The sequence below is a fragment of the Impatiens glandulifera genome, chromosome 2, assembly GCF_907164915.1.
Source record: "Impatiens glandulifera chromosome 2, dImpGla2.1, whole genome shotgun sequence".
In the NCBI taxonomy this organism is placed as follows: Eukaryota; Viridiplantae; Streptophyta; class Magnoliopsida; order Ericales; family Balsaminaceae; genus Impatiens; species Impatiens glandulifera.
The window spans coordinates 29,581,025-29,608,872 of NC_061863.1; the positions used below are offsets into that span (position 1 = coordinate 29,581,025).

General features: G+C 38.0%; 1 protein-coding gene across 1 annotated transcript; it reads right to left on the reverse strand.

Moving 5' to 3' along the window:
* Positions 1–26,019: 26,019 nt before the first annotated feature.
* LOC124924559 (keratin, type I cytoskeletal 9-like) lies at positions 26,020–27,632 on the reverse strand. The gene is made up of 4 exons (XM_047464579.1): positions 27,449–27,632; positions 27,009–27,355; positions 26,823–26,904; positions 26,020–26,366 (listed from the first exon to the last, which is right to left on the reverse strand). The coding sequence occupies exons 1-4, from the start codon at positions 27,630–27,632 to the stop codon at positions 26,020–26,022; spliced, it is 960 nt and encodes a 319-aa protein (XP_047320535.1).
* Between the last annotated feature and the right edge of the window lie 216 nt (positions 27,633–27,848).

Here is a 27,848-nt window from a genome sequence, read left to right on the forward strand (position 1 = left end):
TACACTTAAATATAACATGCAAGGCTAACATAACTCTTTACTAACTTTCTCAATCAAAATATTACCCTTCTTTCATTAACCAAAAATCCTTTCAGCTACAATATGCTCTTGCCACCTCATCAAAAGTCCAAAAATACAAGGTGACAATGCTACCATCTTAAGGTTTACAAAATACATCGTTCTAACTCTCCCTTAATACACTACTCTAAGGAGAGGACTAACTTTTCTTACAAAAAGTAGATAGATATCCAAGACTTCACTGTCAAGTAGCTTCTGTTACTTGATTTGGATCCTTCTCTGAAAAGGGGACCCATTAAAATGGGTGATCTAAACTTGCCCAGTAAGAAAATCATAATCTCATTACAGTTGGATTAATAAACATTTAATATAAGTATAGAAAGATCAAACATGTATTAAAAATATAATACGTACTATTAATAACCAATATACTTTTTCTATATAACTCTAGGATAGTGATAATGACTACATTATTGTGATAACTCATTATCATCAACCAGGACTTTAAGGTTCTGTGTTGACTCATTAACCATGAATGAGGATTTGGGGGTCCTGCATTGACTCATTAGCCATCAATCAGGATTTGGGGGTCCTGTATTGACTCATTAACTATCAACCGGACGTGACTGTCACGTGTTGACTCATTACCGATATAAGCACTCGAGGCATTAATAACCATTATCAAATAAATAAGTACAGAATCCTATCCAGAGTAATAAAATCATTCTTGTATTATTCACATAGTAAAATCCATACATATGTATCATTCTTTCACAAAACATTTAGCATAAGTTTATCAAAAATACTTTAACAACTAGTTTCGCAAATCAATTTTTAAATCTTATTATCAAGTCATTTATGTCAAATGTTTTATCAAATCCTTTTATCAAAACATTTCCATGTCAACTTGATCCATAAGTTTAGAAACACATTTTAATAAAACCATTTTATCAACATAATCACATATTAGTAAAATAAACTGTAAGAAGGTATGATTTCTTACCTAACCCCCAATATCTAGTTATTTCCACTCTTAAGCTCTACCAACTATCCTTTGCTATTTTCAAATGGGTCTTTGACACTTTCTTCCTTCAATTATCAAATTAAACTCAAATTAGCCTTTATATTTCTACCTACTAATAATCCAAATCATTTACTTCCTTAAATCCAACAATCCTTTTCATTCGCTTCCAATAAACATTCAAATTTATACATAAACCCTAAATACCTTTTATCATCTTCAAGTTTATCGAAAACTAAATAATCCATATTCCTTCATTCTCTGTTTTCTCTTCCTCCTTCATAAACAATAAACAACCTTAAATCATTCAACCATCTCAAACAAATCAACTTCATTATTTCTACCAGCAAACTCCATTTCATTTATAACCCTAATACATCCATAACCTTATCAAATCCACCATTTACTTACCTTTAATTCAAATGAGTTGTTGATGAAGGAATTGATTTGTTGAAAGAGATGATCTGTTGATGGAATGATGATCTGCTCATAAGATAAACTAATCAGATAAAAATGAAGTTGATGGAGACGACCAGCTGATAAAATGAATTTAATTGATAAAGAAGATGAACAGAAATGAACCGTGGATCTGATGAAGAAGATGATAAGAAAAATTAAGTAAAGTTAATTTTTAGAACCGACTAGAAAAACTAAACAATTGTTAACTTATATGTGCAGGAACATATCAAATCGTGTAAACCGGCTGGAGCCTCATGAACCGGCTGCTGAAACACTTCAAAGAAATCTAGTTCCAAGAGATCAAGTCAAGATCAGAGGAACCAGTTTCAACTCTCTCAAGAGACCGGCTAGCAAAGACAAAATTCACATTCCAGCCGGACTATATTATGAATAAAAGAAGATAAGATCCGATCAGAAGCATGCGAGGAAAGCAATGATGATTTACTGATCCGATGTTGACAACCGAAAGGTGCATGCCTGACACGTGTCCGAATCTGCAAACCGGCAACGTCATATTTTCCTGAGGAATCCCTGCATGCTTGCCAAGTGTTGAGGAAGGTGAAACGTGCAAGTAACCTTCCTGCACCGGCGTGATGCTGGATCAACCAATCCCACAGTGAGAGAAGAAAGTGACCGTTGGGATCTCATCTACTATAAAAGGAAGATGAAGCGACCTCATTAATGACACGAACACATACGAAAGCAATCGATAAGTTACAAAATCTTAGAGAGATAAAATCCTACGAACGATCCAAAACCGGTGTGTCATAAACCGGAAGCTTTGTCTGTGTGTGTTTGTATTGTGTTGTGTATTACATCAAGAGTGAGTTGGTGTAACTGGCGAGTAGCGAGTTGAGCTCGACCGGCAGTGTTATTGTTGTAACTTTGAAAGTTAGTGGAGATCCTTCTCATAACCTGAGAAGAAAGGGTGACGTAGGAGGGTTTGCTCCGAACATCCATAAAAAATCTTGTCTCGTGTCACTTTCTTTATTTCCTGCTTATTCACTTAATCTAACCACAAACCAAAACAATCCTCCTTAAATAAAAAATCGGTCCATACACTCCAACTAAAACCGACTCCTTCTAAACATCATCTAAGTCGCATACGTTGCTTCAGACTGAAACAGACATTTCCGCCCTTGAACCCGGTTCAAGAGTCTGACAGTTTGCGAAGTGCTGAGAACGGTTATAGTCTCTAACCGGACTATCACCAAAGTGTTGTGTGTTGTGTAAGCGGCCTACCTTCGCGAAACCGGAAACACCCCGGTCCTCCAAGGGCGTCCCCGATCCTAACAAGTGGTATCAGAGCGAGGTTCTTAGCACTGAAGCAACCGAAGAAGATGGGAAGCATGACCCACAGCGACAAACCGCCAATGCTAAACAGTGAAGCGTTTAGTAGTTGGAAGAAACAGATGTATTTACATCTGATCACTCTAGATGATGAAATGAGCCGAGTCCTGAAAGAAGGACCGATCAAGATCAACAAGGAGTCAGACCAATGGACAAATTAAGATCGAAGACGGAGTAATCTGGACAACCATTGCATGAGGCACATCTACAAGGCTATAGATGATAATACTTTGAACAAGATATCAGACTGTGATAATGCAAAGGAGGCCTGAGAAACGATCATTCAGATCCATGAAGGAAACGAAAGAACAAAGGAGAACAAAATCTTGGTGGCTACACAGAAATATGAAAACATCAGGATGAAACCGGGGGAAAACATGAAGGAATTTAGTAACCGGTTCACTAGTGTGGTCAACGAGCTTCAAACACTCGGAAAGAAGTATGACAACCGAGAAGTAATCATCAAATCCTTAAGATCACTACCGAGCACATGGGATATCAAGATCATGGTGATGAGGGAATCAAGCACCCTCGGGCAGATGAAGTTGCATGATGTGTTTGAGGATCTAAAAGCCTATGAGTTCAAGATTAAGTCTCGGATCGAAGATGAAGCATCCACGTCAACCGCAACCAGAGTTTTGGTTACATCGGTGGAACCGGCGGTCCAAGTATCAACCGTTCCGGCTCCAGTCAAAAACGCTGATCAGATCAGTGAAGATGTGATGGCGATGTTAGCTCAGAAATTCGGGAGATTCATGAAGAAGAGCCAATCACCATCTAACAACAACTTTAATTATAATTATGTAGATAAATCAAATAAAAGATGTTATAACTGTGACGGTTTTAGAGATTTCAGGTCAGAATGTAGAAAACCGAGGAGACGACAAAAAACCGGAAGGTAATTATCAAGGCAACAACTATCAAAGCAACCGGTACTAGGGTAACAACTACCAAGGGAACAACTACCAAAGAAATGATAACCAACGGAACGACTATCATAGAAACAATGACCAGCATGCCGACGAAGGGAAGGAGATTCAGAAAGCACTCATCGCATCAGATGGTGGAAGCGAGTGGGCGTACTCCGACAACGAAGACAATGAAGAAAGGGTAACATGTTTCATGGCAAATGACGAAGAGGTATTTGATTTCTCTTCTGATGAGTTTACTAAAGAAGATTTGATTTCCGCACTCAACGAAATGGTCGCTGAGTTCAGAAACATATCTGCATACATACCGACTCCGGTAGAACCTAAAACCGTAGAGTCAAAAAGTACCACTGTTAAAACATGTGAAACTGCAGTGCATGAACCGGATGAACTATCCTTAGACAATAAGGAGACAGTTCAACCGGTAATTGAAACCGATGAACGAGCACTGTATGTTACGGCTGCGTGGGAGAGATCTCGTCAAGCCGTAAAACAAATGTGTAATTATAAAAGACATCCTAAACGTAGATTTGGTATCGGTTACGAACCAAATAAACAAAACGAATCAAAACAACCTAACGGGATGAGACTCACGAAAGACAATCTTCCATTTATAAGATTTGTCAAGAGTTCAACAACCGAAAATGATTCAAAACCGGAAGAATAACTTAAGTATGTAAGTCCGACTGAATCGGAAAACTGGTTTCATCCTGAGAGAAGGAAAGCCAACCGAAAACAAAATAAAACAAACAGATCTCGGTCTCAGAGAAACTCACCACAACATAAGGCATTCTTGAGCAACGGTCAAGAAGTTAAGCCAAACATTATAAGAACAGATACCGGGAAAGTGATCTGACTTATTCAAGTCTGGATCCCAAAGGGACTAATCAACCATGGACCCAATTGAATGTGGGTACCAAAAAGGTGTAAATAATTTTCTTTTGCAGGTTAGGAGAAGCAATCGTCTAAAGAACTCGGAATGGTATCTGGACAGTGGATGTTCAAGACATATGACCGGCAACAATGAGCTACTAACCGACATCAAGTATGAAACCGAAGCAATCATAACCTTCGGTGACAACTCGAAAGGTAAAACCGTGGACAAGGGTAAGATTGTCCATGGTAATCTATCCATAAATAATGTATTACTGGTAGAAGAACTGCGTTTTAATCTATTGAGTATAAGTCAAATGTGTGATGTGAGTTACAAAGTTGAATTTCATAAAAATGCACGTTTAATTAAGAATCAGGAAAATGATATTCTTTTAACCGGTAACCGAATGGGAAACATCTACAAAGTTAATTGGAAAACTGATTTTGAGAAACCTGTGTGCATGATAGTCGGAAATGATCCAAACTGGCTTTGGCATAAACGGCTAAATCATTTGAATTTCAAAACAATTAACTTCATATGTTCCAAAGAACTAGTTCACGGTTTTCCAAGTGTCAAGTTCTCAAAAGATAAAGTATGTGCTGCATGTCAAATGGGCAAACAAATAAAGTCATCTTTCAAAAGTAAAGGAAACTATCAATCTGAACGGTGTTTAGAACTTTTGCATATGGATTTGTTTGGTCCGGTCAAAGTAACCAGTTTAGGAGGCATGCATTATACTATGGTAGTTATTGATGACTATTCTAAATTTACTTGGGTAACATTTCTAGCTTCTAAAAATCAAGCAACTCCAAACCTGATCAAATTGATTTTGAGAATACAAAATGAAAAATCTATTCGAGTAAACAAAATCAGAAGTGATAGAGGAACTGAGTTTATAAATAGCAATTTAACAACTTTTCTTGATGATTCCGGTATTAGACACGAGTTGTCTAGTTCCAGAACTCCTCAACAAAATGGCCTGGCTGAGAGAAGAAACCGAACTCTCAAGGAAGCCGCAAGGTCAATGATAGCTGATTCAGGTATTGCTCAAAAGTTTTGGGCTGAAGCTATCAACACCGCATGCTACACACAATACCGATCTTTAGTAACTAAACGCTTTTCCAAAACTCCTTTTGAAATATACTATGATCAAATTCCAAGCATACGGTATTTTCGAATATTTGGTAGCAAATGTTTTGTTCACAATAACGACAAGAATTATTTGACCGCTTTTGATGCTAAATCCGATGAGGGAATAATGTTGAGATATTCAGCTGTAAGTAAAGCCTACAGGATATACAATACTAGGACTTTAGCAGTTGAAGAAACCGCCCACGTTGTTTTCGATGAATCGGTTGAACAAAACACTGCATTACTAAGAATGGAAAACTTCAATATCTATTCTGATGATGAAGACGAGGTTCCGGTTTTTAGACGATTTGTCAATGACCAAGCGGTTGATGCTGAATCTCAGCCTGCTCAAGATGCTTTACCGCAGAAAGTTGACTCTTCAGTTTCGACTGAAGAAATCGGTCGGTCTGACTCTGTTCAACCTACCGATTAGTCTAACCTTGATCAGCCAACCGAAAGCTTGGTAGACACGTCTCGGATAAACCTCAGAAGGAACAAAAATCATCCTCTTGAACTAGTAATAGGTAACATATCCTCACCCGTCCGAACTAGGCAACAAAATTTGGAACACTATGAAAACTCAGCTTTCATATCACAAATTGAGCCGAAAAAGGTGGATGAAGCATTGTCAGATCCCGATTGGATACTAGCAATGCAAGAGGAATTAAACGAGTTTGAGAGAAATAAAGTCTGGTACCTAGTCCCTAGACCGAAAAATAAACCGGTTATAGGAACACGATGGGTATTCAGAAATAAACTCAATGAAGACGGTTTAATTACGAGGAACAAAGCCCGGTTAGTGGCTCAAGGCTATAAACAGGAAGAAGGCGTTGATTTTGAAGAATCATTTGCCCCTGTAGCTAGACTCGAGGCCATCAGAATATTTTTAGCATATGTAGCTTTCAAAAACTTCAAAGTCTTTCAAATGGATGTTAAAAGTGCTTTTCTAAACGGTAAAGTAAATGAAGAGGTATATGTTAATCAACCTCCAGATTTCAAAAACCCAGAACACGAAAACCATGTTTACCGGCTGAACAAAGCCCTTTACGGTTTGAAATAGGCTCCAAGAGCTTGGTACGATACATTAACACAATTCTTATTTGATCACAAATTCACAATAGGTTCAGTACACAAAACCCTTTTTAAATTTGAGAGAAAGGAACATATATTACTTGTTCAAATTTATGTCGATGATATAATTTTCGGATCAACCGATCCAAAATTATGTGATAAATTTTCAAAGATGATGACTGACAAATTTCAAATGAGTATGATGGGAGAACTGAGTTTCTTCCTAGGACTTCAGGTTAAGCAGATTGAAGCCGGAACCTTCATAAGCCAACCGAAGTATACAGCCGAACTATTGAAGAAATTTGGAATGGATACATGTGCTGAAGCGGCTACGCCAATGAGTCCTTCCGTAAAACTAGACAAAGATGAGGATGGTCAAGCCCTTGACATCACAGCATATCGAGGAATGATTGGATCACTGCTTTATCTAACAACCAGCCGACCTGACATTTTGTTTGCGGTGAGGGTATGCGGAAGATTTCAAGCCAATCCAAAGCAATCACATTATACTGCGGCCAAAAGAATATTAAAGTACTTGAAGGGAACTCAAGAAGTGGGACTCTGGTATCCGAAAGACTTAAGTTTCAACCTCATAAGCTACTCAGACGCCGATTACGCAGGATGCAAGATTGATAGAAAGAGTACAAGTGGAACCTGCCAGTTCTTAGGTGACCGGTTAGTCACCTGGAGCAACAAGAAACAGACCTCAGTTGCAACATCAACCGTAGAGGCAGAGTATATAGCAGCCGGAAGCTGCTGTGCACAACTCCTTTGGATCCAACAACAGCTAAGGGACTTCAGTGTAGAAGCCAAGGAATCTCAAATATTCTATGACAACACCAGCGCGATAGCGATCACATACAATCCAGTATTGCACTCAAGAACAAAGCACATTGATATAAGACACCATTTCATCCGGGAGCATATTCAGGAGAAACACATCCGGTTGGAATACGTCTCGACCGAGCAACAAGTAGCGGACATCTTCATAAAACCGCTACAGGAAGCTAAGTTTTCTCACTTTAGAAATATTCTGGGAATTACTAATGTTAAGCAACTTATATCATGATCATGCATGCATATTGCTTAAACACATAAAAATGAAAAACCGGGATATACGTTCAGGGAGAAGCTCTCGCTTCTCAAACCACATTCAAATAGGCCATTGAAAATTCAAGAATGCTAACCGGGAGGAAGTCTCCGGTTATGCCTAATTACTTCATGACGTCAAATCACGTGTATACTTACTACATGGTTGAAATGACCTGGTAGAAGTGGATATACTTAATTCAAAGTTGAACAAATGTTGACGTGACTCAACATTTCTTCACAATCAGAACAAAATATCCAACTAAAACCGGTCATGGAAAACCGCTCAGTACAAATGCACTCTGTTTTGATGGAATGAACTTTTCCGGTTAATCTGGGATGACTAACTGAGTTTTCATGCATACTTTGAGAAATGAAGCCTGTAAATAAATAAAAACAGTCTACCACAATCGAGATGACGACATGTGTCCATCATCAAGAGAGGGAGACTCACATCTTGTGAATAGATTTTTGTCATCATGAATATCTTGATAATCATTAGTTTTACTTTGGAAATAAACATTATACACTTCAACAAGTTAAAGCCTATTAACTAATTGATGACATCATCGAGCATGCTTAACCTACTAATCTAGCCGAACCCTTGGCTATATAAACCACCCTTAAATCCTCACAAATCTTCACAAAGTTCACTATTCACAAAAACAGTCTTGAGCTTAAACCATCTCAAGAACATGAACTCCAACTCTCTAGCAAAGAAAATTCTATTGGCTGATTTCAACTCAATCTACCAATACGAAGATCATGAGGTTAGAGAAATGTTCTTAGCCGTTGAAAGAAGCGGGCTAAGAGGATTTCTCGAAAACAGATTCATTCTCGACTACCTAGTAGTCGAAGAATTCTTCCAGACCGCAAAGGAGGTGCATCGAGACATAATCGTTGCACAAGTTTACGGTCAATCTTTTCTATTCAGCGAGACATATTTCGCTGAATACTGCGGTTTGCCCACTGAAGGGGTAACCGATTTAACCTACTCTCCGGTGATCATGGAAGAAATGTGTCATCGGTTCTCCAATTCTGACATCCCGGTTAGACCCTAGGGTGCTAAAAGTCAACTCTCTCATAAGTATCAGCTTCTTTGTGAGATTCTGGGAAAGTCCATCTTGGGCAGAGAGAAAAGCTATTACTACACCCAAAGGCTTTTCGAGATGATGATCGCTGTTACGGTTGGGACACCGGTTAATTGGTCCTGGATCATCTTCAGCAACCTGAAGAAGATGCTCCTTTCAAACAAAACCCGCTACGCTCCTCAGCTAAGCGGTTTCTGTGCCAGTCTGGACATCCACTCCGGACCCTTCGTAACTCTCCATCCAAAACATGTGTTCACTAAGAAGAGAGTACAAGAGCTGATCGACCGATGGGAAGCAGCTAAGGCAAAGAAGAATCAAGCGGCCGAGTCATCAAATGTTTAAACTATCTATCTTTCTTTTCCTTCCCAAACTGGTAATTTTGTTGTACTACCGGTTTGGTACTATGAATTAATGAAGATCATTTCCTTCCATTTAAGTCTAAAATCATAAATGATCAACATTTAATGCGCTGTATCAAATCAAATTGAATCACTCTTGGAAACAGAAATCTCCACTTTCCAAGAAGCATGCCTGATTCGATTTGACCAGACATGCCTTGATTCTCTTGATAACTTTCAACACATTAATGACCAGACATAAACGGTCTGATTTCTCAAAATATCTTCATTTAATGCATCCAACCGCTCAAGCTATAAAAAGGGACTCAATCCTGCATCTTCAAAAACACGCCTCCTTTATCTTTCTCTCTAAAGCTTGAAAATTCAAAAAGAACTCTTTCGATTTCTCATTCTCATTCTTCCTCAAAAAATGTCTTCTGAGCTGAGAAACACTCTCATCGTCAACTTCGAAGAAGTAAAAGACAATCGGTATCAGGACGGCATCTTCCAACCGATCATAGAATCGGGGCTTCAGGGATTCCTTGAAGGCTCAAACACCATCCTCGTAGAGGAAGTGTGCGAGTTTTTCAACAATGGGCATATTCTAGACGATGGTAGCATCCGGACCATCATTGACGGAAAATTTCTTCGGCTTACCGAAGATCAATTTGCCGCCTTCTTCCACCTTCCAACCGAATGTTTCTCTGACTTTCCAACGCCATTCTTTCCGGCTAAGGAAGACTTCACTCATATCTTCTCATCTTCCATCGTATCGATCAAAGACCACGGGAAGAAAGAAAGATTTGCTCCTCACTACCAAGTCTTTCACGACTTGGTTCAGCGGTCTATCATGGGCCGAATGTCAAACCAGAACTACAACCGGGAGGCTTTCGACATTATGATAGCCATCATCCGCAACTCATCAATCAATTGGGCTACCTACCTCTTCAACAACTTGAAGCAGATCATAACCGCTTCAAGGGGAAGGACCGGTTTTGCTCCCCAAGTCACTCGATTTCTGAAGGCTCAGCACCGCAACCTTGGACCTGGTGTTCCTGTCAGACCGGCCAACACTATGACTCTATCCATGCTAGATAGATGGATATCGAGGATTGAGGAACGGACACCCGACAACACCGTGAACAAGTGGCTTGACAGAATGGTGGAAGGGGATTGGGTCAATCTAAACTAAGTTATTTGTCTTTCTTTCCGGTTTTTGATCATTTTGCTGTACGACCAAAAACCGCTTAATGTCATCTTTCAGACTTATTTATAAAACTTTCTAATTTTAAAGTCTCTGGTTTTTCTTTCCATATCCTTCTTTCCGGTTTTAAGTTTAATAAACATAAGACTTCATGTTAAACGAAACTTCCGGTTAACAACGCTTCCAGTAAATCGAAATCTCAAGCAAAATAAAAGTTTGAAAAATTTACCGCCCACGGTTTTACCGCACAAAATTTACCGCCCATTGTTTTCTCCGCATTTACCGCCGAAAGTTACTACAGTAACTTTTGGAGGGAAAATTGGCGCCAAAACACTATCAAGTGACGGTTCGCCTTCCAACCGTTCGAAACCGCCTCCTATATAAGTTCAGATCAGTTCACTTTCAACATACGCTTTCTCTCTCTCAAAACTCTCAAATCTTCAAAGGTTATCTAACATCCTCTCATCGTTGTTCTTCATCTTTCCTTCACAAATTCTTCATGGCTCTAGGTAAAGCACCTTTCCAATGGATGTTGCAGGTCGACTTCAACGACATCGACGAACACGCTGGAGATAAAAACAAGGCTGTTCTTCAATCTCTAAGAGATTCGGGATTGGAGGCGGTCTTGTCTGGTCCGTTCGTCGTGTATCCGACAACAGTTATGGATTTTCTAGCGACAGCGACTTTAACAAAGAGGAAAGTCTCCGCCACCGTCAACGGCAAAGAGGTGAACATCACGGAGGAGCTCTTCTCTGAAGCCCTCGGTTTGCCTAACACCGGCTTGGACTTCAAAACTGACCTAACTGTTGCAGAATCTAATGCGGTCCGGTTGGTGATATCGGCTAACGATCAGGATCTGGTGATTCACTCAAGCCGGAAGAACAAACTGAAACCGGAGTTCAAGTGGTTGCTGAACATCATCTCTCGTTCGATTCAGGGTAGAGGAGGTAACTTCGATAACCTGACCAAACTTAAGCTAAAGATGATGATGGCTATTGTCCGCGGTGACAAGATAGAATGGGGAGCCGTCATTTTCGAAGAGTTCTGTGAAATGGTGATACAGAAGGATGACCGGGTTCAGGCATTCACAATGCAGATCGTCAAAATTCTCAAGTTCCTTAAGATGGAACTTGGTGAAGGTGAACCGCTTCCACCCAACAACATTCTTAACTCCGAGTCAATGAGTGAGAAGACTGACAAAGCGGTTAAGCCGAAGTCTTCCAGAACGAAGTCTTCAAAAGGAACAAGTTCTTCTACTCCGGCTGAAGAAAGTTCAAAACAAGAAAAACCGAAGAGGAAGGCGGTTCAAGCCGAAGCCTCACAGAAGAAGAAGGGAAGGAAGAAGTCTTCCGCAAAGAAGAATTCCAACAAACCGGTTGACTCCGAGAAAACCCTTTCCTCGGACAATTCACCGGAGAGAACCGGAAACGTCTTCCAGCCCATTCCCATCAACACCGTTCGTCCCATCAATGTTGACTCTCTACCATCAAGGCAAACCGAACCCTCGGGGAGCCACGAAACCGAGTCAGCATCAAAGGAGGCAGCAGAGGTAAGTATTCACTCTGAAAACTCCAAATCCCCAAGCAAGAAGATCGACGAAGTAATGGCCGACGTAGGCTTAAATACCTCGGAAGTCATTGTGGACGTCGTCCAAAATATTGCTAGGGAAACGGAAGACGATGTGTCAAGTCGTCTTAAGTCAGCTGATCAGGGTGAAATACCCGATCAAAGTGAAATTCAACCGGTCGAAGAAACGGCCAAAACCGTGAACATCACCCCTCCGGCTCAGGAGGGTAATACTGAAGAACAGGAACCATCCGGTTCAGTAGGAAACAAGTCTGCTCCAAATGTTACAACGATCCAATCGGCCCAAGACGGGCCAACTACTTCAACAATCATACCTGAAGGGCCAGTTCAGGTTAACAAGGGCAAAGAGGTTTTATCTGAAGATTCGACGGTAAAGGGAAAAGGTGTTCTGCAAACCGGCTCCCAACCCGAGATCATAACCGAGAGCAAGGTCACTTTTTCCGCAGAAGAAGAAGAGGAGATGTTTGAGGGACTCATCTGGGACATGAACAGAGATGCCAGTGAGCTGATATCACCATACCTCTCATGGGTACAACTTCGTTGTGAAACAAAGTTGTCAGATATGATCCCGGAGATGAGCTGTAACAAACACTGGGAGAAACTCTTGGAATTGGAAGAAACGACCCTCAAGCTGGCAAACACCAACCTTATCCAACCCTCTTTCAGCAAAACTGCGGTAATTCTCGAATACGCTCGGTTACAAGCAGTAGAAGACGCATTGAAGGAAGCAGAAGGAGCAGCGTTAACTCCGATTTAAGTAAGAATGACTGAACGGTTTCATCTAGTACGAGAAAAGATCCTTAAAAATCTTGACCGGCTCGATGCACAATGGAGAAACAACTGCATACATCAATTAATCAATGTCGACTTATATCAAAGCAAACCCTTCTTTGCTGTCGGGGAGACATCCAGGACAGCAGAAAACCGGGGACGAGATCCTTCTCAAACTGATAAGGCTCAGGAACTTAAGCAGGTAAAGCAGGTGGTGATCGAAACACTTGAGTCGTGCCTTGGGAACTACAGCATTGCAACCAATGAGAAGATTGCAACGGCTGAAGCCAATCTGTCGAATACCATCCGGGGATCCGTTCAAACCGAAATGGCCAACACCGTTCAAACCTCAATCAGATCCATGATAGATGAAGCTGTGCAAACCTCCGTCAAATCTTTGATCGCAGAATCCATTCAAACCGCAACCGCTCCCTTAGTCGATATGTTGCAGGCCATGGCTGTTCAAATTGGGGAGTTGTCCAAACTCCAAGTGAGCAAAACTCAAGAGAAAATCAATTCTGACGCCAAAACCGCAAAGAAAGTACAAGACGAAGAAAGGGAAAGGGAACGGTTAAGGAAGGAACTTGAAGACAAAGACCATGTGCTCGCCCAACAGTGTAATGAGGAAGAACAGACAGCTATCTAGGAACAAATACCGGCTCAACCATCACATGCTATGAAAACAAGGAATAAAAACAAGAGAAAGGCGGTTGTAGAGGTAATAAAGCGGGTAGAACAAAACAGTCAGAGAATGAACGAACCAGTCGGGCTGAACGAGCAACCTCTTAATGAAGAAGAAGAAGAGGACATTGAAGAACTCAACCGGCGTAAGAAGAAAGCGGTCGAAACCTCAACTTCAACCCTAGGCTCCAGACCGATCGTTGCTCAAACATCTCGACCACCAAAACCAGTCTGTGCCGATTTTGGATTCGGCAAAAGAACTCCCGGCATATCAAGCATAGTTGACAGATGGAAAATTGACGCTGCAAGAAGAGCCAGGGAATGGAAGGCAAGGGAAGAGGAAGAAATAAGGCGACTGGAAAAAGAACTTGAAAAGGGGGGACCATCCAAGCCTTAGTTTCCTTTTCTTTCCTTAAGAACAATTTATGTTTGATTTGGTTTCAGAACTCAGTTGTTTTATCATGTTTTGGATTTATCAGTCTTTACATATCCTTTGAAAAAACTCAACACATGTTTTTGAAAATTTTCTTAAACAGAAAATACTCAAAAAGGGAGAAATTGCTAAACAATTTTTTTTTAAAAAAAAAAAACCGACCATACATTACAAGTTTTGAATATTTATTCTAAATAATCAAAAAGGGAGAAATTGATAAGAAAAATTAAGAAAGTTAATTTTCAAACCGTCCATACATTACAAGTTTTGAATATTTATTCTAAATAATCAAAAAGGGAGAAATTGATAAGAAAAATTAAGTAAAGTTAATTTTTGGAACCGACTAGAAAAACTAAACAATTGTTAACTTATATGTGCAGGAACATATCAAATCGTGTAAACCGGCTGGAGCCTCATGAACCGGCTGCTGAAACACTTCAAAGAAATCTAGTTCCAAGTGATCAAGTCAAGATCAGAGGAACCGGTTTCAACTCTCTCAAGAGACCGGCTAGCAAAGACAAAATTCACATTCCAGCCGGACTATATTATGAATAACAGAAGATAAGATTCGATCAGAAGCATGCGAGGAAAGCAATGATAATTTACTGATCCGATGTTGACAACCGGAAGGTGCATGCCTGACACGTGTCCGAATCTGCAAACCGGCAACGTCATATTTTCCTGAGGAATCCCTGCATGCTTGCCAAGTGTTGAGGAAGGTGAAACGTGCAAGTAACCTTCCTGCACCGGCGTGATGCTGGATCAACCAATCCCACGGTGAGAGAAGAAAGTGACCGTTGGGATCTCATCTACTATAAAAGGAAGATGAAGCGACCTCATTAATGACACGAACACATACGAAAGCAAGCGATAAGTTACAAAATCTTAGAGAGATAAAATCCTACGAACGATCCAAAACCGGTGTGTCATAAACCGGAAGCTTTGTCTGTGTGTGTTTGTATTGTGTTGTGTATTACATCAAGAGTGAGTTGGTGTAACCGGCGAGTAGCGAGTTGGGCTCGACCGGCAGTGTTATTGTTGTAACTTTGAAAGTTAGTGGAGATCCTTCTCATAACCTGAGAAGAAGGAGTGACGTAGGAGGGTTTGCTCCGAACATCCATAAAAAATCTTGTCTCGTGTCACTTTCTTTATTTCCTGCTTATTCACTTAATCTAACCACAAACCAAAACAATCTTACTCCTTAAATCAAAAACCGGTCCATACACACCATCTAAAACCGACTCCTTCTAAACATCATCTAAGTCGCATACGTTGCTTCAGACTAAAACAGACATTTCCGCCCTTGAACCCGGTTCAAGAGTCTGTGACAATCTGCAAAGTGCTGAGAACGGTTATAGTCTCTAACCGGACTATCACCAAAGTGTTGTGTGTTGTGTAAGCGGCCTCCCTTCGCGAAACCGGAAACACCCCGGTCCTCCAAGGGCGTCCCCGATTCTAACAGAAGACGGACAGATGATTAGATGAAGAATGATGCTGCTCAATGTTGAAGATAAAGAAGCTGCTGGAAGGACAGAGAGAGATGGACTGCTGATCAATACATCCCATTTATATTTAATATGCATGCCACCCACGTGGCCCATTTTCAACCACTTCTTTTTTTTTTTAATTAAAACTTAACTTTACAAAAATAAACTTAAGACATGATAAATGAAAACTACGAAAAATCTAATAACTTGTTATCAATCTTTATTAAAATTTAATCAAAGTTAGGATTACTCCTTTGGATTAGATACACGTTAGAATATACTCAAGCAAAAGAATTATAAACTCATAATTAAAACGTGTATTGTAATTTCACAAAAAAATGGCCAACTACATTCGATTAAAGACTATCCCACGGGATATGTGCATATGATATAACTTCTACAACATTTTTCTCATGTGTAACCAAGCATCGGACCCTTAATTCGTGAATACAAATTTTCATTTCTTTTAGTTTCTTTGTGAAGTAAATCAAATTGTATACTTTTAAACTCAATCGGATTATTACGTTCTTGTAGGTACAAATCTGAAACATATACGACCAATCAAGAAATATCTATGATATAGAACTCCACTTTTATTCCACATCTCAAATAGATAAGACAAACATCATATATATATATCCTTCTTATCTACTTTTTGTGGGATTTGAGTGGAAGATAAGCCACGGGGTTCTATAGTATAACTTTCATAGGAATTTTTATTTCTAAAAGTGCACGGGTCGTGTGTACCATTTAAGTGGGACCAATCAATTTCGGATCGCACAAACTGATCTTAAACATGGAGCATTCAATTGGATGAATATAATTTTAGGAACAGATCATTTCATTCTCTAAAATAAAAATTGTTAACTGAACCCTAAAATTGGTATGCGCCACTAGTAGAAAAAGTATTTTTAACGACCAACATTAACCATGACGAATGTTCTTAGTGGTTAATAATATTTATTAGTGTCGACGATCAATTCACTGTGGTTAATAATATTTATTATTATCGGCGTTACATGGCCGACACTAATAAATATTATTCACCACAACTTTCATTGTATTTTTCGTGGCTAATATTTTGGCTTTCTCGCCACACTCCCACTATTATTATTAGCCACGGTTTTGTGATGAATGTTGTGGCTAAAAGTCATGTTTCCCCATTTTTTTAGAGAATATTAATAGCCATAGCGATAACATAATGTTGTGAATAATAATCGATAATATTAGCCACGACCATAACAAAACGACGTGGCTGATATTTCCAAACTATTATGATAGGATCGGCTTTATCGTTAGAGACGGGGTCTGGCTAAGGATGAAGGCTTATGAAAAACGGTTTGATAGAAATCCTGTTAAGGATTAATATCTCTTTCTATTCTACGCAAACTTGTGTAAACACTTGAAACAGATTCAAGGCGAAATTGTTACTTGGGTTTGAAGCACAAGATGAAATATGAAAAGATGACAGAAATGAAGAACACAACAGTTTGTTTATGGATGTTCGGAGAAACTCTCATACGTCACCCCTTCTTCCAACCACCGTAAGGATTCACTCTAGAATGATGAGAATCAAATACAGTTTACACACACTTAGCTCACTATTGAACATAACACTTTCTGTTCAATTACAAGATGAAAAATACCACTCAGCTAATGGTGTTTTGATTCTAGCTCTTTCTCTCGATTCACACACAGAAGGTTCCATTGGAAAGCCTCCATTGTACACAACAGGTTCATAGCACAAGGATTGTGGCCGTACCGGACTGGTAGTGCGCCGAATATTCCATCAGGGATGTACCTGTAAACGGGTAATGTGAGGAAAATTCTCATACGTGGCATTTCATGATTGGATGCATATAGCTATTGTACTAATCTTCACTGGAAAGTGGAGCAGGAGTAGGGTACAGATATAGCACGTGGGTAGGAGAAATGCTAGATTCAAGCGTACTGCTTAAACAGAGCATTAGACGTATTTCAGTTAGACGGATTTGAGAAAATCAGTCTAATGAAATAAGTCAACTCCTTCTAATAAAAACGTATATTAGACCGCCTGGTCAAATAGAATTAGACTCGCGTCTAATTACAATAACCATTAAACGGGTACGTCTAACTCCACTGATTTAGACTACACGTCTAATTCCGGTTCTACCTCAGACTAATCTGAAGGAGTTAGACTCACGTCTAACTTTCACTAATTAGACTACCCGTCTAATTATTAAACAACCATTAGACCGGCACGTCTAACTCTAGACTGACGCGTCTAATTCCAGTTCTACTTTAGACAAATCTGAAGGAGTTAGACTCACGTCTAACTTTCACTAATTAGACTACCCGTCTAATTATTAAACAACCATTAGACCGGCACGTCTAACTCTACTGAGTTAGACTGACGCGTCTAATTCCGGTTCTACCTCAGACTAATCTAAAGGAGTTAGACTCACGTCTAACTTTCACTAATTAGACTACCCGTCTAATTATTCAATAACCATTAAACTGCCACGTTTAACTCCACTGAGTTAGACTGGCACGTCTAATTCCGCGTATTCATAAGACTATCTGTCTAATTCTTTACGTCTATTAGACTTACACGTCTAACTTTGATGAGTTAGACTGTACGTCTAATTCTATTAGACTCACGTCTAATTCCGTGTATTCATTAGACTATCCGTCTAATTCTTTACAGATCTATTAGACTTACACGTCTAACTCCAATGAGTTAGACTGTACGTTTAATTCTATTAGAATCACGTCTAATTCCATTAGACTTACGTCTAATTCCGTGTATTCATTAGACTATCCGTCTAATTCTTTACACATCTATTAGACTTACACGTCTAACTCCGATGAGTTAGACTGTACGTCTAATTCTATTAGACTCACGTCTAATTCCATGTATTCATTAGACTATCCGTCTAATTCTTTACACATCTATTAGACTTACACGTCTAACTCCGATGAGTTAGACTGTACGTCTAATTCTATTAGACTCACGTCTAATTCCATTAGATTTACGTCTAATTCAGTGTATTCATTAGACTATTCGTCTAATTCTTTACACATCTATTAGACTTACACGTCTAACTCCGATGAGTTAGACTGTACGTCTAATTCTATTAGACTCACGTCTAATTCCATTAGACTCACGTCTAATTCACACGTCTATTAGACTGCACGTCTAACTCCGTTGAGTTAGACTGTGCGTCTAATTCTATTAGACTTGCGTCTAATTTTATGCGAATGAAGATCAAAATTGGTCTAATGACCCTCATTAGATCCAAGTCTAATAACATGTTGTCTTAATACACCTGTATCAAAACTCATAAATTATTTCATCATCAAAATATCAGTGGGTAAATTATTTCAACACTTAGTCAAAATAATTTGACCCAACAATTTCCCCCTTTTTGATAAAGAAATTGCAAACCTACATACATATAACAAGACATGCATTCATCCAATAAATAAACAAACAGACAACATGCAAGTAATCATTCAAAAACATCCATGTTAATCACATATGAGTGTTTTCAGAAGAAACACTCAAAACGTTGTTCAATGTAGCCATGATAAGTTTACCAAAAACATTATGAAAAAATTCAAAATAACTACAAAAAGACATTTAATCATTAGGTTTCTTCTTCTTCTTCCTGGTCATGACTTCTGGACAGGATAAACTTCAACCTAAGATGTCTCTAAGACTGCAGTTAGAGGGGAGTTGGAGTCTTCACTTTTTCGTTTCTTAGACTTGAGCGTTTCCACCCTTTGAATGTAATCTACCACTTTTTGGTAGTTCAGGATCTTAGAAGGGAGGGGAAAACTCTTACCAGGTTCGTTCAGACGATGACAGAGAAAAGAAATGAGAGGACCGTCAAAGCCGATGATCTTCTTTCTAGCGACAACCATTCTGACAAGATTCCCGAAGAGGAAGCTTGTCCAGTTCACCGAAACACCCCTGGTGATAGCCACCATGATCTGAAAGACCTTTGTACAATACTTGTAGGAGGTTTCTTTAGACAGAAGGGATTTCGAAATGATATCACTTAAAAGAGCATATTCAACATTCAGAAGGTTTTTCTTTCCATGAATATCTACTTCAGGGGAATCGGAAAAGACTTTTATCATCGTAATCATTAAGTTAGGATGAGTGGTTGAGAAATCATCAATACCTTTTGTTGGGAGATGAAAGAACTCACCAAAAGATTCTTCTGTGATCCATACCATCTGGCCCATTACTGCACCGGCAATAACATTATCTTGATAGAAGCTAGCGGTTTGGAAGAATTCGTTGACAAGTTGTTCATGATAAGTTTCATGAGGGGTGAGGAATCTTCTCAGCCCAGAAGCTTTTAGCGATTCGAACATCCTTTGCATGCCCGGAGATTCAAGAGTGGATACGGATTGAAAGTCCACTTGAATCGATTTTGGTCGGAAAGGCAGCATTTTGATTTGATGAGCAAGGGTTTGAGAGATTCAAAGGATTCGAATTCTAAAGAGAGAAAGAGGGATTTCAAGGATCTTCTATCTTTTAGAGTGAATGGACCTATTAATATCGGGGTTTTAATCATGAAGAAGAAAACTAATGATTACTCCTACCGTCAAGAATTTCAAAAGACAGTTCCCAATAAACAACATTTAATGTTAGCATGAAATAGAACGTCTAATACTAAGTGTACAAGCAAAAGTACTCATTGATTGAAGATCACAAGGAGAAACCATTTCCTTTAGTCACTTAGCATGTTCCTTACAAAATTTTCTCAATGATCATCGATCTCTTCATCAAAATTTCTATCATCGTTCATTAGTTATAATGATTAATTAAAGATGGAGATTTCCAAGAAGAGTCTCATTTTCTATTTGTAATCCGGGTTCATTTCACATATGCTTCAATTTTTTATAAGAAAATTTAAGATATCTAAGAAGAATCCGATTGCATATTGGTTAGAAGTTAATTGGTTAAAGATCACAACGAGAAACAAATTCCTAGTCACTTAGCACGTTCCTTACTGAATTTTCTCAATAATCATCAATATCTTCTTCAAAATTTCTATCATCATTAATTAGTTAGAATGATTAAAATAAAGATGGATATTTCAAAGAAGAGTCTGATTGTTTATTGATGAAACCACATCTCTTTAAGGAATTTTCTCAATGATCATCAATCTTATATGAGATGTCTCCTTCTTTAGTTGTTTAAAAAAAAAAAATTAAAGATGAAGATATCTTAGATGAGCCTGATTGTCTATTCAAGATTTTCAATATATATCAATATGGTTTAATTACTTTGATTATATATTTGATTTTAAAGAATGGTGTTGAAGAATGTGGTATTACACGTTTGGAGATTGAATTTTTTTTTGTAAAACACATAATTAACAAGATAATTAATAATATGATATGGTGTAGGATTCAATGATTTTTTTTGTTGATTCATAATTTGTAACCATTTACAAATAATAAAAATTATATGATGTCAATTTTTTTTCAATATTTATCAAATTTCTATAGTTAGAATGAATTAAATTTTCATTAAATTCTCAATAGACTTTATATGATAAAAATATTTCCTTAATCAAACGAAACAAAACATAGTTAATAATTTGAACCTACTAGAAAACGAAACATTTTCTTGGTTAATACATATTAACCACGACGTTAGGTAAAGCTGTAGTTAATGTGTTTATTTATTAACCACTGTTTTACTCTAACCTCGTTGTTAATAACGTGAACCTACTGGAAAACGAAACGTTTTCTTGGTTAATACATATTAATGTCGGCATAGGTAAAGCCGTGGTTAATGTGTTTATTTATTAACCACGGTTTTACCCAAACGTCATGGTTAATAATCAGTAAATGAATAATAACGTCGGTACATGATAACGCCAACGCTAATTATATTTAAATAAAACTATAACTCCTTTTCTTTTCTCTTCTTCCTTCTTTCTTTCTCGCCGCTTCTCTCGCGATTCTTCCTCACTCCCGCTCTCGCTCACTTATCGCCATTCTTCAGCTTGTCGCTGTCGTTCGTCAGTTTGCCGTCGCCGCCATTTGTTTGCGAGTTTTGTTTTGTTTTACTTTTGATATAGGTTTGTTTTAGGTTTGATTTGAGTTTGTGTTAGGTTTGTTTTTTATTTTGTTTGATTTAAGTTGATTCATTTTGATTTTTTATGATGTAATTGTAGTTTTGATATATGTTTGATTTGGGTTTAATTTAAGTTTGATAAGTTAGATATGTTTGATTTATTGATAGATTTTGTTTGATTAGGTTTGATAAATTAGATATGTTTGATTTATTGATATATTTAGGTTGTTTAATTAGATTTTATAAGTTAAATATGTTTGATTTATTTATATATTTAGGTTTTTTGATTTTGTTTGATTTAAGTTGTTAGATATTAGTTTATTTAGGTTGTTTTGATCTATATTTACTGATTGATTGTGGTTTTTTTTCTTTCAGTTTTACCGGTCGGAATCAACTAAGTATTCGACATTTACTCTTCGTTTTCATTCTCCATTTGGTATGTTTTAAAATTTTGGTTGTGATTAGGGTTGCATGTTTAAAAAATTGACTTATTTGGTTGTGATTAGGGTTGCATGTTTAAAGAAATGACTTATTTGGATTGTTAGGGTTCCATGTTTAGAGAAATGACTTATTTGGATTGTTATGGTTGCAAGTTTAGAGAAATAACTTATTTGGATTATTAAGTTTGCATGTTTAGATAAATGACTTAAGTAGATGTTAATTTCGTTATAATTGGTTGTTCATTTCTAGTTAAAATAGAAATTTTTGATAAACATTGGATAAATATACGCCGATATGATCCAAAATATATTGAAGGGGTTGAAATATTCATAGACTTCGCAATTAAGTCTACTAACAAAACTTCAATTGTTTGTCCGTGTGTAAAATGTGCAAACCGAACTTATGAGAATAGAACAATGGTGAGGGATCATCTAATTGTGTTTGGAATCCTTCAAAATTACAATTTTTTGGTACTGTTATGGAGAAAGAAGATGTTCAAATGTAATGGTCTGCGATGATGATGAGGATGATGAATTAGATGAACTTGGAGATGAAAATCAGGATAGAGTAGAAGATAATGACGTTAATGATGAAATGAACGAAGAAATTTTTAAGAAATGATTAATTTATGGAAGACATCATAAATGATTTGTATTCAACCGCTGAAACCTCAAATAATGAACGTCCTATTGACGATGCTAAGTCATTCTACATGTTGTTGAATGATTCAAAACTTCCATTGTACGAAGAAACCCAAATTTCAAAAGCCTCCACCATACTGAAATTACTCCACATAAAAAATATTAATCAATGAACCAACACGTCATTCGATTTAATATTAAAATTGCTCAAAGATAAAATATTACATACTAATTCTGAGTTGCCTAATTCATACTATGAGTGCAAGAAATTTATTACAGACATCGGTTTAACATATGACAAAATTGATGCTTGTAATAATGATTGTATTGTATTCTGTAAAGAATATAAAAATTTGGAAGAGTGTAATGTTTGTGGTGTGTCTAGATGGAAGATCAACCAATCAAGTGGTACATTTCGGAAAAAGGTGAATGAGAAATTCATTCGAATTAAAATTTTATGATATTTCCCATTTGCACCGAGATTGCAAAGGTTGTGCATGTGCTCCAAAACTGCTCCTCAAATGGCTTGGCATAAAGATAATATTAATATTAAAGATGAAGCCTTAAGGAATCCAATGTCCTTCGATGAAAAGTTCAGAGATTTCTCCTCTGAGCCTCAAATTGTAAGACTTTTTCTCGCAAGTGACAGGTTCCAACCTTTTGCAAATGGAAAGACTTTTTATAGCATTTAGCCTATTGTTATTATCCTTTACAACGTCTCTCCTACAATTTGTATGGATAAAAATAACTTCATTCTTTCCATGTTAATCCCCGGACCAAAAAGACCTAGGGATTCGATTGACTTGTTTCTCTAACCATTGATTGAAGAGTTACAAGAGTTGTGGAATACCAATGTTAAGACTTACGACGTGAACCGTAAAGAATATTTCAATATTTGGGCAGCTATGTTGTGGACTATTAACGATTTTCCGGCAGATGCAAATTAATGACTAAGTGTGAATTTTGTAATTAACTAATTACAATTAAATTTCATTATATGTAACGAATTCAGGAAAGAGTTGAACGATACAAGGCGAATCAATCTTTCTAGACTTGAACGCGATAAACTTTACATAAGTTTTTTCAAGACAAAAGTGGAGTAATTGAATGATGAATTAGATCGAACTTTGAGTTTGAAGATTCTTGTGAGTAGCCCAACAATTTATATTAAGAAGTATAAATCCTGTAAAATAAACGGGTATAAGTTCAACACCGAGAAGCATGACGAAGGGTTAACATGCAAAATAGTGGTATCTATGTACTTGGCAACAATGGGGCCGAACGATAAATTACTACGGAGTACTGAAATATATCATAGAAGTTTAGTATTTTGGTGGTAACCGAGTAATTATTTTCAAGTTTAGATGGTTTGATGTATATTCCAAAGACTGCGGTATAAAAGTGGATAAATATGGGTTTGTAAGTGTTAATGTGAATAGGATATTGGGAACTCAAAGTCATTGATAGGATCGGCTTAATCAATAGAGACGGGGGTCTGGCGATTGATGAAGGCTAATGAAAAACGGTTTGAAAGAAATCTTGTTAGGGATTTGATTCATTTTCTATTCTACGCAAACCCTAGTAAACACTTGAAACAGAATCAAGTGCGGAAATGTTTACTTAGGTTTGAAGTTTAAGATGAAGAATGAGAAGATGACAGAAATGAACAACACATCAATTTGTTTATGGATGTTCGGAGCAAACTCTCCTACGTCACCCCTTCTTCCAACCACCGGAAGAATTCACTATAATATGCTATGAATCAAATACAGTTTGCACACACTTAGCTAACTAATGAACAGAACACACTCTGTTCAACTTACAAGATGAAGAATATCACTCAGCTAAAGGATGCTTTAATTCTAACTCTCTCTTGATTAACACACAATAAAGCAAGAAAGCAGCTAACAGTTTCTGGATATCAAAATGATCGATTGAATTCTCTCTCTATAATTCCGTCTTGTTCACTTTCTTAGTTCTGGCAGTTTTTCCATTGTCCTTAAGAATCTTTTTATATGAATAAGTACCAACGGTCGAATCTTCATAATAAGACGTGGCACTCTTCCATTGGAACGCCTCCATTGTACACAACAGACTCTGAATACAAGGATCGTGGCCGTACACAACAGGTAGTGCGCCGAATATTCTTCAGAGATTTACCTACAAAACAAGTAGTGGGAAGGATATTCGCTTACGTGTCATTGGTTGATTGGTTGCATCGGGCTGTCCTACTGATCTTCACTAGAAAGTGGAGCAGGAGTAGCGTACAGCTATAACACGTGGGTAGGTAGGTTCTAGCTTCAAGCAACTGCTTAAGCAAGGCATTAGACGTATTTCAATTAGACGACCTCGTCTAATGAAATTAAACGTCCCCGTCTATTAACATAATCCATTAGACCACCTGGTCTAATGGGATTAGACTTACGTCTAATTGCAATCACTTCAGACTAATCTGAAGGAGTTAGACTACACATCTAACTTTCACCAGTTAGACTGCACGTCTAACTTTCTCTTTCTATTAGACTGCACGTCTAACTCCATGAGTTAGACTGCACGTTTAATTACGGTTTCAACTTTAGACTAGTCTGAAGGAGTTAGACTACACGTCTAACTTTCACAATTCATTAGACTGCACATCTAACTCCATGAGTTAGACTACACGTCTAATTACAGATTCATTAGACTGCACGTCTAACTCCATGAGTTAGACTGCACGTCTAATTATGGATTCATTTGACTGCACGTCTAACTCCACGAGTTAGACTGCACGTCTAATTACGAATCCCTTAGACTAGACGTATAACTCCAAGTCTATTAGACTGCACGTCTAACTCCACGAGTTAGACTGCACGTCTAATTACGAGTCTATTAGACTGCACGTCTAACTCCACGAGTTAGACTGCACGTCTAATTACGAGTCTATTAGACTGCACGTCTAACTCCACGAGTTAGACTGCACGTCTAATATCGTGCATCTAATACCAAATCGGTCTAATGAACCTTATTAGAACCAAGTCTAATGAAATTTGTTTTCAATACACCTGCATTAAAAACAATTAGACGCATATAAAATCATTTCATCATCAAAATTCCAATAGTCAAACTATTTCAACACTTAGTCAAAATAATTTGACCCAACAATTTCCCCCTTTTTGATGATGAGATTGAAACTTTGCATAGATAACAAATTAAGCATTCATCATATAAATGTAGGGTAAAACTTGTTCATCCATCACACATAACCACTTTCAAAAACCAATATTCCAAAAACATAGTCAAAGAAATATAATTTAGAAACTTAATATAGTAGGAGAAAGGAGATTATTGTTCTTCACTTTTCACTCGAGGATCGATAGGGAAACGAGTTCCTTCATAGCTCATCCCTTCATTCGTCATATCTTGATCGGTTAACAGATTGCGATAAGGAGGAAGAGCACGTACACCCCTACCGCTTCCACTGGATCTCCCACCACGATCACCGCCATTGGTACGACCTCCGCGATCACTACCAGATTGCCCACCACGACCATCACTACTGCTTCGGCCTCCGCGATCACTACCGCTTCTACCTCCACCTCTTTTGGTTGGCCTTGGATTTTCATCGTTGGTTGGTGCTCGCTTAGATATGGTGCCGGTTGTTACACCGTCACCTCTTCTACTTGGCTCACCTTGGGTGATACGAGACTATTGTCTTTCAGCATTAGCTTTCGCATTCTCTTTCTCTTGAAATTTATTTGCAATGGAGTAAGTATACTCCATTCTTTCAGCATCTGTTCTTCTCATGCTTCCTTGAATTTCAACTAGTTGATTCTTGTATAATTCCATTGATTCCATGAACTCACGATGATTATCATGATTGATTTGTCTTTCAAGACTCATCATTTCCGATTGACGACTAAAGAGCTACTTTTCAAATTTGGAGAAATTTGAATTTGAGACATGAGTCTCATACGTATTTTTCTTCAGAGTGTTATCCAACTTATTAAGAACTTTGACAAAATCAGTAAGTACTTTTCTGTCTTCTTTCTGGGTCTTCAAGATTGTTAAAATATTTGATCCTATAGATACCATATTCTTCTGAATAGAAGAAAGCAGAGAAGTCATAGTCTTCAGAAGGTTGGTACCATCAGCAGAGGATCCTTCATTAGACGAATCATCTTGTGAGTCTGCTGCCATGCTCTGAATAGGATTAACTTTGGTGTGAATCTACAGGGATTGCTCCACTTCATTCTTCTCAGACTCATTTCCAGTTTTATTCCGCTCTTCTTCTGACTCCTCTTATGCTCTCTAAAATCTTTCATACAGATTACCCTTGCCGTGGAGAGGATGAAGAATATTCTCATGAACATTACCAGCAATAATATCGGAAATGGTAGAGGCTTGATAGTTCTAGCATTTTGATCATGTTCCCCCTCAGACGAGGAACTCTCTTCTTCATCTTTGTCATTTGAAGGTTCCCCCTCATATCTGATACTTCCTGGCTGACTAACTTCAACCTCCTTTTCTTGAGCTTCCTCTGTTCTTACAACAGGGGATATCACAACCTCTTTTTCATTTGGAGTTTGAACAGTCTCCACAACAATTTCATTATCTTGAGTTACAAGAGCTTGAACCAGCTCTTCAACAACAACTTCTTCTTGATTTACAAGAGCTTGTTCTGGCTCTTGAATAATCTCTTCTTCTTATTCTAAGGATGGATTCTCTTGAACGGGTTCCTTATTTTGCTCGACAACGGGTTGAGCCAGTAAACGTCTTTCTTCTGCAGAAAGATTTCCAAACTCTATCAGACGAGCAACAACTTGCTCATCTGTATCAGCATTATCAATAGAGACATTCATTGGTTCATCTTCATCGGAGAAAATACCAAAATAGCTAACTCCTGAGCAGTTAGCTCCATCAACATATCGAGTGACTACAGAAAGATAGTCAGCCATTATCTCGTCTAATCTCTTTAAGACTTTCACTTCCACTTCAGCCTTTCTCAATTGGATTGAAATTGGCTTTTCTGGCTTCAAAGATGGAGAATATAGGTCTTCCTCTCAAACATGCTTTGATAAGGTCTTTTCTTTTCAGAACTTCAGACACCTCCAGAGTTTTAGCCCATTTGAGAACCTTCTTTTCATTTGCTACAAGTTTACGCCAGTGAGTAA